This window comes from Colias croceus, chromosome 15 (genome assembly GCF_905220415.1).
Source record: "Colias croceus chromosome 15, ilColCroc2.1".
NCBI classification, from domain to species: Eukaryota; Metazoa; Arthropoda; class Insecta; order Lepidoptera; family Pieridae; genus Colias; species Colias croceus.
Genome location: NC_059551.1, coordinates 4,486,324 through 4,500,637, shown reverse-complemented (window position 1 = coordinate 4,500,637; position 14,314 = coordinate 4,486,324). Strand labels below are relative to the sequence as shown.

The 14,314-nt window shown below is 31.1% G+C and overlaps 3 protein-coding genes across 13 annotated transcripts in view; 1 reads left to right on the top strand and 2 right to left on the bottom strand.

Moving 5' to 3' along the window:
* The window catches only part of LOC123697877 (dual 3',5'-cyclic-AMP and -GMP phosphodiesterase 11), a 194,564-nt gene that overhangs the window by 68,929 nt on the left and 111,321 nt on the right, over positions 1–14,314 (bottom strand). For 7 of the 8 annotated variants that reach the window (XM_045644442.1, XM_045644444.1, XM_045644437.1 and 4 more), the window contains one exon: positions 5,243–5,384. In XM_045644442.1, coding sequence (XP_045500398.1) covers positions 5,243–5,334 — 92 coding nt within the window. In that variant the 5' untranslated portion in view covers positions 5,335–5,384. Of the gene's footprint in view, positions 1–5,242; positions 5,385–6,287; positions 6,324–14,314 lie in introns of those variants that run through there. The other variant, XM_045644441.1, reaches the window with a different exon arrangement.
* LOC123697881 lies at positions 2,401–4,203 on the top strand. The gene is made up of 2 exons (XM_045644449.1): positions 2,401–2,625; positions 2,712–4,203. Exon 2 carries the CDS (start codon positions 2,786–2,788, stop codon positions 3,905–3,907), a length of 1,122 nt encoding a protein of 373 aa, XP_045500405.1. The 5' UTR covers positions 2,401–2,625; positions 2,712–2,785; the 3' UTR covers positions 3,908–4,203.
* Positions 10,915–14,160, bottom strand: LOC123697879. 4 transcript variants are annotated; one of them, XM_045644446.1, is made up of 3 exons: positions 12,682–14,160; positions 12,075–12,242; positions 10,915–11,999 (listed from the first exon to the last, which is right to left on the bottom strand). In XM_045644446.1, exons 1-3 carry the CDS (start codon positions 14,063–14,065, stop codon positions 11,122–11,124), a joined length of 2,430 nt encoding a protein of 809 aa, XP_045500402.1. In that variant the 5' UTR covers positions 14,066–14,160; the 3' UTR covers positions 10,915–11,121. The 4 variants fall into 4 exon arrangements, with proteins under 4 accessions (XP_045500402.1, XP_045500403.1, XP_045500401.1 ...); XM_045644447.1 differs by having other exon boundaries at positions 10,915–11,750; XM_045644448.1 differs by having other exon boundaries at positions 11,531–11,750; positions 11,846–12,242.

The following is a 14,314-nucleotide window of genomic DNA, read 5'->3' as shown; positions in this document are numbered from 1 at the left end:
ATAGAAACGTATGCAAGGAAAGCTGTAGGTGCAAAGCTAACATTTCAGAATCAATCACAGATGATATTAAGATTTTGTAACTGTGTGCTTTAAGCACCTACAATCTACATTTGAAAGAAAGAAAGAAAATAAATTTATTGCCAAAAAGAAATTATATACAAAATGTATCTGTAGTGTCCGCGTAAAATATTAAAGTAATAGACTTTCGTAAACATTTTAAAAACAAGTAGATATACGAAGTCTGATTTAATTATTCGTAGCAATCGCAAACAACCTGCATCCAGCCTTCTATGCGAGGGAATTTTCCACTGAAAAAATTTGAATTTTTCCACAACTCTGTCTATTATAATTTTTTATAATGTGATGCATAATTCATACGGACTTAGATCTAAATTAAACAAATAAAGTGTTTTTGGTCATTATATTATTTCCACTCATTTATACGAATTCTTATTTGCATCTATTACAGCTTTAAGTGGTAACGAAACAGTTTTCCTTCTCCTGCGCCATTTAAAAAGTGTCAACATCTATTTACCATTACAGGATAGTCGTTTTATTCTCTCATTCGATCAACAACAACAAAGTCGCCGAATAATCAGACAAACGACGTTATGCGCAATACTTATCACAATACAAAAATACTACAAAGTAAAAACGTCGTGTTGTCACGTATGTTGTACTCGCAAGTATCGTCAAGCGACACAATAAAACCTATGAAATACTTTATAAGTAAAACCGACTCATTCAGTACCATTTATTGCCCACTATGAGATTGCCTCGTAATGATCGCTTGTAAAGTTAATTCATACAACTTCCTTATTACATTCTTTGTCTACAACCGTCTGACACAACGAAACAATATTGTGAATTGCGCTTTGTTTTCCTACAGGATTTTATCGAAAATTGTAAAAACCATTGTACGTAATAAAGGACGGATAATATAATATTGAAGACAGAAATTATTTCCAAATATAGCGTACATCTCGGGTTGCCAACTGAGCTAGACTTTGATATTTTAATGTTATTAAACTACTAGAAGCCAGCTAATTGAGTACTGCCTTAGAATTAAATAAATATATTTTTTAACTTTGTATCGATAATAGCGAACACAACAAGAAAACAATTAACATTTGGGGCACCCATTCGCAACCTAAGCGCGTACAAACATTTTAGCGAATCGATTTTATTGATACTGATAATGTAAAGAGAGCTCTCTTACAGTAATAAATATCTGAGATGGTCTTTAATACAGCATGTGAAAGTGTAAAAGAGCGAAAATAATCCATAGTACCAATAAAGACAAATAACAAGTCTGAAGTGATTCATTATTTTAATTTAAACTTTAACAGTCGCGTAAAATCAAACACAAAAAGCGAGAACACTATTTACGAAACTATTAATTAAAAGGCATACTGTCTAGGAAGTTGAAACAAAGCTTCAAAATTAAATTACCGAAGTTGGAGGCTAACTAGCGACAATTTAACTCAATATGCAAGAAAAGTTTATAGCAAAGTGTTCGCGTTGCTAAGAGTCAATTTCATGCAGAGTTATTCACACTAATTGTTTCCATCCGAAGCAAATGTTAGTAAAAAACTATAGGTACTATTTATTAATATGTGATGAACAGGATATAATTTATTTGTATATAAACAGTTCCTGCTTACGTTGATTTGTTATGTTTTAAATCTACTTGACATGTACAAAAAAGCTCATAAGGACGAGCTCAAGATTTATTTTGATTAATAAGCTATTAATGAGATGCAGAATTAGTATTATGGTACCTAAACTTTTTCAATAAATAGTAGTATTGTAGTAGATTAAGAGAAAAATGTATGTATTTACATCAAAGGTTTACAATAATCTTTCAAACGAACACCATAAATGCGAGAGTTACTCTGTCTGTTTAATAATTTTTCATGACGTTTAAGGAATTTATGAGCTACAAAACCTTGAAGAAGGGCAAAGACTATTATTTCAGACGGAAATAAATCTTGAAGCGAAATAGGAGACGCAAATATATACGACAGAATATGGACTAAAGACAAATGCACTCAAACAGAAGCCTTAATGAATACTTACTATGGTAAAACATGTAACAATTAATTAGAAATAAGTAACTATTACGAAAATAAAGCTTTAATTTAATTTACAAAGCCATTTTTAAGATAGTACCTACCTACAAAATTTATTAGTGATGTTTAACAGAACATTTCAAATGGAAACCCATTTAACAAATTAAGAACTGTATAATATTCTGAATTAAATTAATATAGTATTTAGTGTCTATTTCACATATATTAAATTCGGTAAAATTTGTAATGTATAAATTACGCTGTAAAAAATGTTAAATTTATATTAACTACGTTTTATATAAAAATTTTAGAAGAAAAAAGGTCTTCGTATGTAATGAAATGCCATTTCATCAATATTCAAATTTGCCGCGCTTCGTGCGTTCACGTTATCTGTGGCACGGATTGACGTAGCGGTAAGAAAAAATGGCGAGAAAGGATTAAAGTATTGTGTGCTGGTGTGCAACGCAATTTATAATAAAACTGAAAGATAGAAGGGATATAATTGGGGATTTATTATATGTGGACTTTAAATGTCGTTTCTTTGAATTTACAGGTGAGATTACATATGTTAAGTTGTTGTAGTAACAAACTATTTGTATGTGTTGTGAAAACTATTAAATTAAAACTTTGAATTTACAGAGAAACAAATTGGTTTCCTTGAAAATCCTCAATAATATATCTTATAAAACGACATTTTCGTTAACTAAAAGAAGATGGACCGGTTGCAGTTTGAGTTTACGATGATAGCTTCAAATGATGGCAAATCCAATGTGTTAGCCATAACCTCGATTACTACAGAAGAAGGAAAATGTTATGTCTTACCTGATGATCTGAAACCGGTCATTCACCATACATGTATTGTTAAAATGAGTACATTCTCGAAAATAAAAAACAGCATAAAGAAGAGGCATCAAAGCCGAAAAATTTGGATAAAATTAAATGAAGATCAAAAGAAAACATATACAGATGAGGAAGGTAATATGCAATTTTTGGATCAATACTTGGAAGAAATTAGCATCATACAACCAAAAGACAAAGATAGTAATTTACAAAATATATTAGAAAAATTAATTGAAACTACCACGAATAAAGAAAATCAACATAACCTAAGACATGTCTCGGAGAAATTTATTATTGAAAAATTCACAAGTAAGAATTGTAATGCATTGCAATGGATAGAGAATTTTGAAAAAGAGTGTGACCGCTTCAGTATTACAAAAGATGAAACAAAAATTGAAATATTGAGATTGTTTTTAGAAAAATCTTGTTTGGATTGGTATAGCTCGATGGCCATCAAACTAACAGTAACTTCTGAATGGAAGGAATGGAAAAACAATTTTTTGGAAACGTTTAAAAACCAAGGATGGGACATGGTCTCATATGCTTTTTCATTCAAGTATAAAGAAGGATTATTAATTGATTATGCAATAAAAAAAGAACGACTCATACTAGACATAAACAAATCAGTAGACTCCAAAACAATAATAGATCTTATTGCAACAGGCTTACCTGGGTTTATCTTAAACAAATTAAACAGGGATGAACTCAACAACACTACTGATTTGTTCAACCAGTTAAGAAAATATGAAGGTATGATGTACAAGAAGAACTCACCTATGGTAAGAAGTGCTACTTTTCTTCATAGAAATAAAATTAATGAGAAGAAGCCGTGTAAGACGTGTGAATCTTTAGACAAAGGAATAAGATACCATCCAGAAGAGTTGTGTTGGTTCAAGAAAAATAAAAATGAATCTGAAAGGGGTACCAAAGCCAGAACTGTGAACAATAATTCAATTATTGAAGTAGATATAAATACTAATAAAAAAAACGAGTAAGTACACCATTAATCAAAATCAAGCTTTTGTTAGAAAATAAAATAGAAGTAAGCGGAATTTATGATTCGGGCTCACAGATCTCTTTGATAAATTCAAGACTAATAAAAGTAAAAGAAAATAAAGATAATGTTAATGTTGCATATATGAAAACGGTTAATGGTGTGAAGAAAACAGATGGCTTGATAACAATAAAAATAAAAATATTTGATATGGAAGAAGAAGTGGATGTATATGTTGTAGAAAATGAAGATTTTGATGATTTTATAATCGGATTGGATATGATACAGAAATTCAGACTTACTAATAATTACTTATTAATAATTGTGATGTAATAAACTCGAGTCCGGTCTAAAATGCTTGAAACTTGTCCAAATGTAATTACTACTTGGTAAAAACTAAAAACTTTTAAAACCCTATTAAACTTTTCAAACTTATATTCAGAACATTTAGTGTGCCACATACGAATTTACGTTTATGTCTTGAAAATAGTACTTTATTATTTTTAAAGATTTTTTTTGTCTGTAGTTTTTTAACTTTTCGCTATTTTAAATTTAATATCGTAATACCTTTTCATCACCAAGCTTTTCCCAAAACGGACAGCTCTGAAACTGTTAAGTCATTGCCTGACACACCAAAATTGTTCTGAGCCGACAACTTTCTTAAACAAGAACGTAATCTTATATAAGTTAGCAACTCATTCATCAAAGCGGACCTGAAGGTAAATTGTGTTTAACGCGAGATAGAAGTAAACTTTGTTTTCACTTCGCACCGCACAAGGAAAATGAACTTTGACATTCGTTAGCGAGACCCCGCCGTTTTACGTTTTACGAGATGAAATCAAGACGCGGCGTAGTAAAAATCAACATCCCGTTCACGATTACTTAGTTAGTTAATAGATTAGTTACTATTTTTAGCTTTTCATTTTTATAAATGTGTAATGTTTCAGCTAAGCTAACTTTCCGTTCTTGGCTTCGTAAATGCGTTATCGTGTGATATCGATATATATGATCCTCAAATTTTACTTTCACGATAAAAAATAGCATGTCTTTCTACAAAGTCCAAACTATTCTATTCCATTAAAATTCATAAAAAGTGATTCTATGGGTCGGGGTTGCCCAAATTTGAAATTACCATAATACTACTAAATGTGGCTTTGGAAACGTAGTTCTTTTTGTCCAGAAAAAATTGTCAAATTTTTGACGATACAATTTGGATTGAATCCTGAATTCCACGCACTGTACCTAATCACTAGGTAATGCACACGCACTGTTATCACTAACATGAGTAGATATCATATCATAGTATTCTATAGGATAGTATTTAAAGAGTACAAACCTCAAAAAGTAATCATGCACAAACTCCTGGTTCTCATCGAGCCAGGCTTCCGTGCGAGCGCATTCGGCATCGTAGCAGGTTGGCGCGGGCATGCCGCCGCCCGCGCCACCCGGCGGCTCCTCTATACTCCGCAACTGTAGACCTGCAACAATCGAAATCACCTTTTAATTTACTTGATCAAATGGTAACGCAACTGTAAACCTGCCACAATTGAAATTATCTTTAAATTTACTTGATCAAACGGTAACGCATCTATAGACCTGTAACAATTGAAATCCCCTTTTAAATCCATAGATCAACATATTAGAAAAACCATTGGAATTCCCTTTTTGATTTACTTCTTTGGGAGGAGATCTTAATTCTTAATGCGGCAAGATGAGTTATTGTGTATTAAGTTCGTATTGGCAGTAGCAGTCAAAATTAATACAACAAACAATATTTATACGCACAAAAACGTCCCATAGCTCTGTTGACTGTTCCAAAGTTGCTTTATGAATGTTTTCACCTATTGTATTTTCTGTTCATTATATACCTACCTAGTATAAGAATATCATTGATTATGTCAATAAATTAACAAACATCAAAAGAAATTTTGACAAAATCTAAAAAACTTTATTTTAAAAGCGTACACAAAAAATCGATTAAAAATAAATAAAAATTAATGAGTATATATTTATGGTCAAAACAAACAGCAATAAGCGGCAATTAAAGAACTAAAAATAGTAATAGTTTCCAAATCTGGACATTTTATTTTAGCTATAACGGTAGATAATATTCATACATTTTATTTAATTTAATTAAAAATAGCGATTTTGAGCACTCAAAATAATTATCTCGAAAATTATCTAAAAGAAGATATAAATAAATAACATTATAATTAGAATTATAATGTTATTATAGAATTTATTTTATAGAATAAATTGCAATTAACGTTATCGTTTGTTTAAATCAATATTATATAATAGCCATAAACAAACTTTAAAATTAGTAAAATAAACAAAAATAAAGTATACTCTAATCATGTGTTTCGAATTAAATGTCTTACCGAAAGGACGAGTGGTGTATGATATTCTAAACATATTCATTGTCACCTTTATTATTTCACAAAATCTCATATAATATTCTATAAAAATAATTATTAATTAAATATTTACGCAATAACGATAATAATGGCGAATGAGTAATAAAATTCACAACAAACAAACAAAATCAAAGACAAGCAGACTGGGTAAAATGGCGGGTACATTGAAAAAGTTACGAGTGTGAAGTGTCAAACTAACAATAATCACAGATTAAAAATAATTGCAACTAATTGGATCGGGAGTTGCCATTGAAGAAAAAGAAGATTAGGCACAAAATAATAATAATTAATTTTTGTCCAAATTTATGAAGTACATATAATAAAATACGATTTTAAATATCATATAGGTCTTATAAAAATATTTTTAATTGTTATTTTTTCTGTTGCGAAATGCGCGCAAGTTTTTTTTTTTTTTGACTAGTATTATAAGGACATTAGCAAGAAATCTATATTATCAAGAATATTATTCAAATAGCATTTATCTTCATTTCATAGTTCAGATATAGAAGATATTTATTACCTATGGCAGAACAAATAAATACTTAAAAAACTATTCTACTAAAATAAAGAAAATAAAAACAACTGATTTAGTGATAAAGTGTGAACTCTGTGTGGCCTAAGGATGGCAATTTTTCCTCAGGTCCAAAAATATTGTATTTATTTTTTCGTTTTAATCGCGAATTAATGTATAAATGCAAAAATAAAATATGATAAATATATTTTTTATTGCCATCACAAACGAACTGGTATTTTAATTAAGGTATCTTAATAATATTCATTAAAAATATACCTATGGGAATACATCCAGGACGTGATTTGGATTTTTTTTTTAAATATTTTATTGTATTTTAAAATAAGCAAAGTTCTAAGACATTATGGTATTATTGTATCGCGTGGGAACGTTTTTATTACATTTGAGAAATATCTGAAATTTTAAGTATAAAGGTAAAATATGAAAAAAAAACTATCTTTCCGCCCGCGGCTTCGCCCGCGTTTTCAAAGAAAAACGCGCATAGTTCACGTTCCCGTGGGATTTCCGGTATAAAACCTATCCTTGGTGTTAATCCAAGTTACCCTCTATATGTGTGCTAAGTTTAATTGTAATCGGTTCAGTAGTATTTGCGTGAAACAGTAACAAACAAACTCAAACATTTATTTATTCAATTAGACTTCTTCGAGAAGCACTTTGAAACGTCACATTTTTAACATTTACCACCGATTCGGAAAGCAGTATCAACACACACACATCCTCACAAACTTTCGCATTTATAATATTAAGTAAAAGGTAATACGAAAAATTATTTCCTTTCTTACCCCTCCATATATTACATCCACAACATCGCCAAGCCATTATTCTTAAAAACAATTTATCTTGTGTAGATTTTCTTCGGCACTAATAAGGGTATTTATCAAGAGTGTGACAGCGGTCATGTCAAATTATATTTTTTTAATATTATTATAATTCCATAGATAAAATACTTTTTGGGGAAAATAATGGATGACTCATGAGTTTTTCTTTTTTTTTTTGTTTATTTTATCTACTAGCGGTCCGCCCCGGCTTCGCCCGTGTTACATATTTCGCAATAAAAGGTAATCTATTTTCTTTTTCAGGGTCTAAAGATTGTCTGTGCCAAATTTCATGAAAATCGGTCCTGTATTTTATGCTTGAAAACCATACATACATACATACAAACCTTTCCTCTTTATAATATTAGTATAGATAAACAATTCTATTATGTAATTCGATTCAATTCGGTTCACAGACAGTTTAGTAGGTATCTTATAAAATGGCATTTTTTTGTCATACTAAGAAATGGAATATCATGGCATAAAAATAACCAAGGAGAAAAGGTGGGATGGGTACCTACTACGTAACGAGCACAAAATCCGAAGACATTTTGTGTGAATCACACTTCCTTTCCTACGAATTTTCTAGAAAATCATATTTCAATAGACTTCACAAATGTATCCACCATTTCAATATGTCTCGTACTTTTCCGAGCACATGTAAAATGGCCATTAATACAAATAGTACACTCGACTAATATCTCTTAATTGCTATAGACACGCTACAATGTTTATCTGATCGTGTGTTACTATAGAAATGTTAATTAAACCGCTAACAATGCGAGTTGACTTTCCTCTAATTGAAATTGAAGAACTGCGTTATTTTATCTGGAAATTTATTGTATTGAAATATGCTTTCTATGAAAATATTAATTGGATGACTCGTGTTTTCCCTTCAGCTTTAATACTTTTAATGCAAATGGTATTAAATGTCTTTTTTATGACGCGTGCAAACGCACTTGTTTATGTTTTTTTGAATTAATATCAATAAAATTAACATAAGCCAACTCTTGTTTAAAAATTTAAAGAAAGATAAACTTTGAATTAGGACTTCTTAATCATAGAAAAATACGAATGATTTTCAAATTCCTTCTTACCTTTTTATCAGTAGGTAATCTCGTAAAATAGACGATACAAAGAAAAGCTTTTAATTTGTCAAGAATTTGTGGAGATTAACCTGCATGTTTTCGACTTCGTTAAGAATATATAAATGTATAATAAATATTATAACTGCACTGTACCTTTAGGCTATAGGTAGGTATAATAAACAGCCCTAGTAGGTATGCGCTTGGGTGGAATTGACAGGCCGAAATTTATGAGTAAACCAAGAGTAAACCAATTTATAATAAACTATAGGTTCCGAATTCATGCCAATCCTGTAGGCTGTGTTTATTGTGTTATTATATAATCTTATTAATTTTTTTCTGTCCGCTGATAGACTTAATGCCCCTCGGCCATTTAACGCTATCTCGGTGTTTCAGCTTTTTATAACCTAAAATTAATTTACCAAGCATTACCCAATGACTATGAATTTGACAACTACGAATATTATTAGAATGACGTCACTATTATTGTAAACCTAAATAAGCCTTTCCTTATCAATGTCATAACATTTTCAATAAACACGTAGCATTATTGAATAACATAAACAATATTGAGTGCAAACTGAATATTATTCCGAACGAATAATTCTATACGTTCAACAATGTCAAGAGTTGAAATAACTTCCGAAGTATCTAGTGTTATGCAAATTGCTTCGTATTGAGGACCTCATCTGCGGGCGTTATGCAAACAGCGGGGAAATCTTAACATACCATTGTTTAGTTTTAACCACAGACTAGAAATGTATCACAGATAACGCTAATAACTTTTTAAGAAACTTTTTATGAAAATACTGGCTGGTATATTTTTTTTCTTTGAGACCTATTTAAAAAAAGAATGTCACTTGGAATGTCGTATACTTTTTAAACTATTTTTAATACTTATTTTATTTCTGGTTTGATTAGCAAAATCATTACCAACGAAATAAAGTATTTAAAAAAGGGGTGGCAAATGTTCTCATAACAGATACAACATTAATTATTAATGTTCAATCAGAGTATTGTGACTTGTGAACCATCCCTTCATTGCTTTTAACCTTGAAATATAATGGCCAAGTAGGTATGTTGAAAACTAGAGATGCGCCGAATAGTGGTTTCACCGAATAACCGAATACCGAATACTATTCGGTTAGAACCTTACCGAACCGAATATTCGGCCGAATTATTCGGTTCAATGTTTTGACGTGTTTTGATGCGTAAACCGGTTCTAACGGGTCGCAATTAGCTGCCGGCTCGGTGGCGAGCGAGCCTTACCTAACCGCCCGCCACCCGCGTATATCGCCCGCGCACTCCGTGCCGTCTCAGTTGTGTTGAAACTTCGCCCAAAATATTAAAATTTTTAAATTGTTTAAAATTTTTATATTTTTACTTTAAGTTAGTGTTTGCAATATGAGCGGACGTAATGTCATTTTCTATTGGGACTAAAAGCATTGTCTTCAGACTTCAGGATTTAAAGTATTATAAATATTAAATACTGACTAAGTTCTAATAATAAACATGATTAAATTATGTTGATGTAAATTTACAAAATAAACGTTGGTTTGAAATGTAATGATCGTTTTATTTTATACAGGGTGTAATCGTTAAGTGTGCACAGGCGATTATTCCATAACTATTACAGATATAAAAAAACTTTTAACTCATATTGAAAGTACTATACCTAATGAGTAAAATGACAATAATAACTTTTTAAAAATAAAACGAGAAATATCCAAAAATGTTACATGAAACGCTCCCATACATTTAGCATGAAATATGACTATTTCAAACATTCAATGAAAGTTCATTTAGAGACTGTAAATAGAGCTCGATGTGGAATACAATGGTATTCCAAATCGAGGATGTCGTCTCGAACATTGTATGGGAGTGTTTCATGTAACATTTTTGGATATTTCTCGTTTTATTTTTAAAAAATTATTATTGTCATTTTACTAATTAGGTATAGTACTTTCAATATCAGTTTAAGGTTTTTTGATATCTGTTATAGTTACGGAATAATCGCCTGTGCACACTTAACGATTACACCCTGTATACCTTAGGTTCAAACATTCTTCATAGGATTTCTTTGACTTGTGTATAGTATGACATAAATCATTCATAATATGAAGTTATTTATGTGGGGATGGTGTAAATGAAAAGCCAAATTCGCCCAATCGATTTATTTCCCAGACACCGGTTACATATCAAAAATACATTTTAACAATCCTCCATTACATCGTACCAAAAAACACAAAGTCAAGTCATAGACAACATAGATCGTTTTACAGTCTACAGATAACATATCCACAGATTAAATAATAGAAAAGCACAGACTAAAAATAAAAGTAGTTATGAAATACAATCTTAATTATTTATCCTATTCCCACACGGTCATCCTGCAGAATCATCTGTCCCAGATGAGTCAACAGTCGTAGATGATCAATATGGTAAGTAGACAATGGTAAATCACCTTTATCTATTACATGTAGAAATCCTTCCTTCTTTCCTCTTTTATTTGAATTAAGTATACATTCCACGCAATTATCAATGTTTGTTTTAATCTTTTCTTTTAAATTCTCCATATAATAATTTCTATTTATTAATTCCTCAGTCTTAACACAACCAAAATGTCCGTTTTCATGATGTTTTCTTATAATTTCATTTTGCATTTTCTTAGGTACAACCATTAATTTATTTCCATCCTTAATCTTCCATAACATTCCATTCTCTAAAACATAGTCATCATAAGATTCCTTTTCTAATACTTTCTTTATTAGTTTTATTTGCAGATCATCATCTTGAGCTCTTCGCAGGCGTGCTGCGGTATCGGTAAGTACAATTATATTCTTTATAGGCTGTCGGCTGAGAGCATCTGCATGTTTCATCCTTGCTGCAGGCCGATGTTCAATCGTGTAGTCATATTCTTCAAGTAAGAGCGCCCAGCGAGCTACTCTCGGAGGTAAGTCTTTTTTCTGCAATGTCATAGTCAAGGCGGAGCAGTCTGTAACAATTTTAAATTTAATACCTAGCAAGTATACTCTAAACTTTTTAACAGCTTCAACAATAGCTAATATTTCTAAATAATAACTGTGATACTTTTTTTCAGTAGCGGATGTCTTCTTGCTCATGTAGTAAACGGGATGCATCTTATTATCTGTTAAACTCCTTTGCAATAATACAGCACCATATCCTTCAGCACTTGCATCTGTGTGTAGTTCTGTTTCTAAATTCGGATCATAAATCTTCAAAACTGGAGATTGACATAAAATAAACTTTAATTTCTGAAATGCTTTTTCACAGTCTAAGTTAAAATTAAAAACAGTACCTTTCTTTAGTAAATCAGTCAGAGGTTTTGCTATTAAAGAATAATCCTTTATAAACTTTCTAAAATAACCTGTTAGTCCGAGGAAACTTTGAAGTGACTTTATATTGTGAGGAGTCTGAAAATGTTCTACAGCGGCAATTTTCTTCACTGAAGGTTTAATTTCACCTTCTGAAACAATATAACCCAAGTAATTAATACTTTTTTGCATAAAATAACATTTATCCCAGTTAAATAATAAACCATACTCTTCAGCTCTGTCAAATACTTTTTGTAAATTAACAAATCCTTCCTCTGCAGATTGAAATGGTAAAATGAGATCGTCAAGATATGATAGAACAATACCATCCGTAATAAGATCCTCGTGGTGTTACAAATGATGTATACTTCTGACTATTAATATGAACATTCACATGTAAAAATCCATTTTTTAAATCAAGCGAGGTAAACATTTTTGCATAAGTTAATCTGTCTAATTGATCTTCAATGAGTGGTAGTGGATATCTTTCTTTAATAATCTTCTTATTCAATTTCCTGTAATCAACACACAATCTATAGTTTCCATTCTTCTTTTTTGCAAGCACAATTGGACTAGCATAATCAGACTTACTTGTTTTTATTATTCCTTCATCAAGCCATTCTTTAATCTGTTTGTCAACAATGTTAAGCTCCAAAGGTGACAATCGTCGTGGATTCTGATAAACTGGTACATCATCGGTTAATAATATTTTAAGTTTTACATTTGATGCTTTAGTACATCTTTTGGGGTTATATTCTTTTATAATATTCTGTATTTTATTCTTATATTCTTTGTTTTCAATATTTGTGATATCTTCATTTTCATTCTCTAGCATTGTAAGGTGTAATATTCTTGTTGCAGTGATAGTTCCAGATTTAAAATTGATTTCTACTTCTTTCAGTACAGGATTTCCTAATATAATGTTGACAGGGATAGCGCCATCATCAACAACATAAAATAAAGTTTCAAAATAACAATCATCAATTTCAATTTTTGCTGTGAAAGATCCTTTTGTATAAATTTCCTTTTCAGCTATTCCAGTTAAAGTTTCTGTGGTTCCTGAACTATAAGATAACAATTTTTCACCTTGAATCTTCCTAAAATAAGACATAATTATTAAATTAGCATCGCTTCCGGTATCAATCAGGGCTTCTACATCAATATTATTTATTTTCAGCTTCTTGAAAGGTCTCACATCAATATTATTTTTAGTTGACATAATTTCCAAACTCTTTTTTATACTTTTAGAACATTCAGTTGATTTATGGCCAAACAAGTTGCATTTAAAACATTTAATGCCTTTAGTACAATTAGGCGACTCATGATCTAAATCTCCACAATTGAAACATCTCTTTACTCGTAGTGTTTTTTGAATTTTCATGCCAATGGACTTTGATACTGAATTACTTTGAATCTTATTAGGTGAATATGATTTTTTCTTAATTTCTGAATAAATGTCTAATTTCTTTCTGAATTCTTTAATGTTACAAGCGCCATATAAAATATTTTTGTTGGACTCACTGTCTTTAATACCGTCGATGACATATTCCATCAGGGCTTCATCTTCAACATTCCCAAGTACTGCAAGTTCCTTCATATGTAAAAAATATTGCTGATGAGTCTCATTCATCTTCATCCGGCGAGTTGAAAGTCTCTTGTGAACAGTTGCACTGTTCAACTTCTTACCAAATTCCTCACGGAGCTCAGACTTAAGTGTATCCCACGTGGTGGTCCCACTTAGTGAACGTAAAAATAGCTTGGCGGTTCCCGCGAGAAGCCGCTTCGAAAATATGAGTTTTTCTATTTCGCCCCATTGCATTAAAGAGGAAATATCTTCAAAATCTTTTACGAATGTTTCGATGCCATAGGCATCATCACCCGAAAATGGCGTCATTGATTTCTCTAAGTCATTGAAGGAAATACGCGGCGATGGTTCACCACAATCATCATCATCTTTTACTCGTTTCGGCGGCATGTTGAATAATGTAAATAAAAAGTTTTATAGTCTTCAAGTCGTAATCGTATAATCATAAGCTTCTTTAAATCTTAGTCTTCGTTCGTAATTCGTAAATTCTTCATCAGGTTAAATCACCGGCATCATAGTCTTCGTCTGTTTTTTCTTTATTCCACCATCCCGTATCCCGGACGAGCCCCCAAATTATGTGGGGATGGTGTAAATGAAAAGCCAAATTCGCCCAATCGATTTATTTCCCAGACACCGGTT

Excerpts from the sequence above, each read along its gene's own strand:
- LOC123697879 (XM_045644445.1), bottom strand. The coding sequence starts at position 14,065 with ATGCCGCCGAAACGAGTAAAAGATGATGATGATTGTGGTGAACCATCG. Across the intron at positions 12,243-12,681 it reads TGAAGGAATAATAAAAACAA|AAGGTGAAATTAAACCTTCA; the intron begins GTAAGTCTGATT and ends ATATTGTTTCAG.
- LOC123697881 (XM_045644449.1), top strand. The coding sequence starts at position 2,786 with ATGGACCGGTTGCAGTTTGAGTTTACGATGATAGCTTCAAATGATGGC.